A 4989-nucleotide genomic window follows, 5' to 3' on the forward strand; every position below is an offset into this window, starting at 1 on the left:
CACTGCCACCTGATGGTCTGGAGTAAATACTACAGCTACTTCAGCAACTACACCCATAAGCTGATCTGATACGGATCAGTCAGTGAATACATTTTGTCAGTACAGCTACAGAAATACACATTTGCTCTCAATTCACTCATAGGTTATTGTCTAATTATGACGAATTTTGTGAACCGATTCAACCAGTTCAATCGCATCAGACTTCGTACTTTGCTTGAATTCAATCAATACAAAAGAAAAACACAACACCACAGCATATCTGCATGTATCCCGTTTAATAAAATTAATTTTAATAATTTCAATCTCATAATTCAAGATTTGTTTGAAAACAATTTAACTAGTGTACTAGTGACTCATGATCTTCAAAAATATACATTTACAAATATATATATATATATTCTTATACATTTCTATGAGTCAAAAAATTTTTTTGCATTTGTTCAGTTAGTGTTTCTGCTGATGTCAGAATTGGATAACTCTAAACTCAGTGAGCAGAGCAACGAGGAGGAAGACAATGTAGAAGATCAGTAGAAAAATGCCATAGACTCGGTTCAAGTGAAAACACTGAAGAGGAACCAGTATGAAGGAGAGGACGAGAGACAGACCCAGTGCTCCTGAGAGAACCCAGCACAGCATCCCCTCTGGTTCCAGCTGACCACACAACAAAACACACAGATCAGACTCCATCACTCATCTAAATTGGATAATTCAACAGACTAAAAGCTTGCAACATGTTCTCTGGTAAACACCAAAAGACATATAGATATATAGTATCCACTTGCATGTATATATGCTCTTTTCTAAGAAAGTTGAGACGTATATAATATACAGAGCGTGAGACATACCATCACAACGTTATTAGTCTGAAAGATTTGCAGCAGGCAGCCCAGACCCACACCAAACAGCATGTCTTAATGCAATGTTAAAGGCATATAAAGATCTCTATGTGGTTATGGTTTATATACTAGGATATTTACAGTACTGTAAATAAATAGTATGATTAAATCTGTTGATATATTTATTAAAGCACATACACAAAAAGGAAAACTTTTAAAGGACCTTATATTAAAAGATACTAAAGATAATGCCTCCGAAACAGGCAGAAATGGCCATCCGTGGGTATCCCTGACGGGCTATAGCAATGTCTGCAAAGCAATCTGTGAAAACACACAAATATAACACATGGTCTAACAGAGGTAAAAACATAATGGTGTATAATATCCCACTGGTGTATGATTCTTTAAAATATTAAAAGCCATCTGGTAATAAATACCATTGGTAAAAAAAAAAATTTTTTTTTAAATAATAAAATACCACATCTCATGCATTACATTAGTACTTAACAGTGCCAACAAAAAATAAAACCATACCATCTAGTAGTTGCAAAATAGTTTTCCTTTCATTTCCAAGTCCTAGAATATTGGCTATGAGCAAAAATAATAAAATAAAGGGAAGATAATGTGCTGCTTGTGCTTTTTAATGTTGTGAGTGAGTGTGTACCTCCAATGCTGTTGCCCCAGGCTAACAAGGTGAGGCCCAGTACAGTGTTGCTCAGACTGAGAACAACCCCCAGCAGGTGCAGCACACTAACAATCTCAGACGCCACAGTGCTGATCCACAACGTGCTGACCACAAAACCTAGCAGAGAATAGAGCTACATGCACACACGCACAGCAATAGAACAAATAAAAAAATTGAAAACAAAATCAATACCTTTATTCAGCAAGGATGCTTTAGATTGATTAAAAGAGATAGTAAAGACATTTTTAAAGTCTATACAATGATTTCTATTTCAAATAACTTCTGTTCCTTTGAGTAATTTGAAAATTGAATTTTTAAATATATTAAAACAGAAAAACAGCTATTTAAGATTATAATAATATATTTCACAATATTAATGTTTTTACTGTATTTGTGATCAAATAAATGCATAAGAGACTTCTTTAAAACACTGAAGATTCATACAAAGTGATATCTAGGAGGACGCTCATTTGTGGTAGTGAAGAAGACTATGCCCGAGAGGAAGACTCCAATGCAGAGTATAAGCACCCACACTGGAACTTCTCCTTCAATGAGCAGTAAGCCATCTTGAATGAAAGAAAAAGATTGTCTTTTTCAGTCACATGTACTTTTACAGAACATGAAGTGATACCACAATATCTGCATTAACAGCATTTATCTTTTCACATACAAGAGGAATTTCAGTTCATCTGACAGACTGCAGCTGGTGCATTAAAGCAACGAAACAATGACAGGGATGACATAACTACTTTTTATGTGCACATAAGAGATTGCTGTTAAACAGGTTTAGTTTCATGGTTCAAATAAAAATGCCAACCGACTTACACTTTCCCGACTGGAAGGAAAGTACACACACCAGAGGCCCAGTGATTATGTGCAGACAGTTCAGAGGGCGTTTCCAGTTGTGATCATCCTTATTTGCGTCCACCACAGGAACTGTCAACAATAACAGCACTTCTACAGGCACCTTACACAGTCAGACAGACAGGCAAAAAAAGATCTTCACCTTAAAATTACATAGACATGTATACAAAGTTTAACAAATCCACCACTTGGACAATCAGACAAGTTTATTTTAAACAATAAGTTAATAGAAGAATGATTACTTATTTAGAGCCAGGAAGTGATCATGAAATTAAATACACTTTTTATTTTTTTTACCTTGATCACTTTGAGGACTTTGGCACTCCAGTGCTGTCTCCTCCAGGTCCGGCTGTCCACCGGGTTAATGGCATTCAGGAAGATCTGAGCAGTGGATTGAGTGTAAGGCAGCAAAGGCTCATACTCTCTGTCATCTGAAACACACATATATACACACACCAACACTTACAAACACATACATGCAAGAATTTCACAGACAAATGCAAACCAATAGTCTAAAAAATGGTTGATGAGTAGCATTTCAGAGCCAATGAAGCACACACAAACATAAAATGTAATGACTGAGCAGATAGAAACACTGTTACACCATACAACATTTCCTTAAAGATGCAAAATTCTCTCTCACTTTCACCGTTACCAATGCAGATAGCAACACACGCTTGCAAACTCCCATTATTATGAAAGTCTGTGGTGTTGAAAACAATCATGCATACATAACCCACCGAAACTCCAGCCACTTACTTAGCCAACATAGTTTTAAGTTGAGAGGAAGTGACCCACCGTGTGCTTGTATGCTGGCATTCTGAATTTCTCTATATGAATCAGATGGGAGAATCTCTCCTAAAAGTCAAGAACAGCACTCATTAATCTCTGCCCAGTGATCAGACTAACACTGCTGCAAGGCAAAGAGCATTATTTTTATTTCATAAACTTCAAAACACTATTTAAATTGACATAGCTTTGAGTTTGCATTGTTGTGAACACTATATCTGAATGTGTGAGAGTTTAGTGCAGTTAATTCATATATTACTAGGAATGGGAATGAGTACTCAAGTAAGCAAATCTCAGTCACCAAAAACAATAATAATGTGAGTTTACAACACATTTTAACATGTTTACCTTAAATAAAAGAAAAAAATTGTCACTCCTCATTCAGGAATTGTAATGTGACTGAAAGATGCTAAAAAAGAGTGTGGTGTGTGATTTGTGAGTTCAGTGCTGAGAAAGACTGCAGTCTTTACCCTGTTCTCTGCCTGAGGTCTGGGCCGATCCATTCAGTTGATGCTTCTGACGATTGTAAATATATGCACTAACAATCACAGTCAAAACATATGCAATATACAGCCCCAGATAACCTGTGGAGAACAAAAAAGAATGATAGGAAGAAACAGATGACTTGTCTAACAAGATGAAATAATAACTGTATCGATACATTATGCATGAAAGTGGAACATGCAGATTGAAAATGTGTAAATTTCCTAAATGAATGAAAAGATGGTATAAATATGATTAACGGTTATCAGACCCACGGCTTCTCCCATGGAAATATGGCCTTTATATAGGATAATGAAGGTCCAAAACACAGCTGCCATGTAGAAAATGACATCACGAAGGAATGGGCGGGACGCCACAGTGAAAGGTTTAACCAGAGCAATGCTTCCAGCTACCACTGTTGTAACAAAGATTCCCGCCCCTAGGAAAAAAATTCACATTAGGAAAAATTTTTTTTTCAAGTTTTTTTAATGACTGATGAATCTGTTCAGAAGACTTAAAGGTGAAGTGTGTAATTTCTGTGGCACCCAATGGAGCTGTATGAATACTGCTACTGTTCAGTCAAAACAAACAGTCTCAAGGTTATGGTCAAACCACTTGCATGATTCAAGCAACCTGCACAATTCAATTCGGTGCCATTTTTAGTTGAGAATTACACAGTTTACCTTAAATACTCCAACACGTCCTTGATGTTTATGTGTGTGAAGTAGGAAGTTTGGTGTATGTTTAACAGAGCTGATCTCTCACCAAACAGTGCTCCAATGGCAAGACCAGCAGTCTGAGGGTGAGAAAAAGCAGCCATGGCACTGAACACATCTGGAGCCCCATTTCCAAGTGCCAGGAATGTTACTCCCTGTTCCACTCAGTCACGGAAAACAATGATTAAAAAATTAGATCAACACAACCTCACAGCACAATTTGGACCTTGTCCAGCAACCAAAACACAAACTCATCACTGAGGATTCCGCTCAGTCACACATACAACACACCCCGCTCAGTCATGCGCACACTTTTATGATTCACAAACACACTTTAAAGACTCAAAATAAAGAATGCAAAAGAAGTGCTGCACGGGGTATTGGGTTTCTAGTCTCGGTGCTCTTTGGGTGCAAGGGATGATTCAGCTCGTAAGAATAATAGTAATCCAAGGCACTCGAATCTTATTCAAAAAATTTTAAAAAGCCTTTATTTCATCATGGCTGTAAGTTTTAAGAACAGGTGACAAGTGCACACCTACGCGTTGCGGCTATTTTGCCTTCGTCAGGGTGTGAGTTATGCCGAGTTCACACTGCACGATTTTCAAACTCGTCGGAT

The 4989-nt window shown here is 37.2% G+C and overlaps 1 protein-coding gene across 2 annotated transcripts; it reads right to left on the bottom strand.

The window, feature by feature from the left end:
• Positions 1-265: 265 nt before the first annotated feature.
• On the bottom strand, positions 266-4711 carry LOC107742569 (sodium/potassium/calcium exchanger 6, mitochondrial-like). 2 transcript variants are annotated; one of them, XM_016555597.1, is made up of 11 exons: positions 4423-4711; positions 3929-4096; positions 3645-3758; positions 3184-3243; positions 2683-2816; positions 2347-2488; positions 1966-2087; positions 1501-1654; positions 1077-1157; positions 846-910; positions 266-651 (listed from the first exon to the last, which is right to left on the bottom strand). In XM_016555597.1, the coding sequence occupies exons 1-11, from the start codon at positions 4475-4477 to the stop codon at positions 463-465; spliced, it is 1284 nt and encodes a 427-aa protein (XP_016411083.1). In that variant the 5' UTR covers positions 4478-4711; the 3' UTR covers positions 266-462. The 2 variants fall into 2 exon arrangements, with proteins under 2 accessions (XP_016411083.1, XP_016411084.1); XM_016555598.1 differs by lacking the exon at positions 3929-4096.
• Between the last annotated feature and the right edge of the window lie 278 nt (positions 4712-4989).

This window comes from Sinocyclocheilus rhinocerous, unplaced genomic scaffold, assembly GCF_001515625.1.
Source record: "Sinocyclocheilus rhinocerous isolate Xijiao unplaced genomic scaffold, SAMN03320098_v1.1 scaffold587, whole genome shotgun sequence".
NCBI lineage: Eukaryota > Metazoa > Chordata > Actinopteri > Cypriniformes > Cyprinidae > Sinocyclocheilus > Sinocyclocheilus rhinocerous.

Coding starts and splice junctions, on each gene's coding strand:
- LOC107742569 (XM_016555597.1), bottom strand. CDS start 4,477: ATGGCTGCTTTTTCTCACCCTCAGACTGCTGGTCTTGCCATTGGAGCA. Junction 1,655..1,965: donor GTCCTCCTAGATATCACTTT/GTATGAATCTTC, acceptor GTGTGCATGTAG/CTCTATTCTCTGCTAGGTTT. Junction 652..845: donor AGACTAATAACGTTGTGATG/GTATGTCTCACG, acceptor TTGTGTGGTCAG/CTGGAACCAGAGGGGATGCT.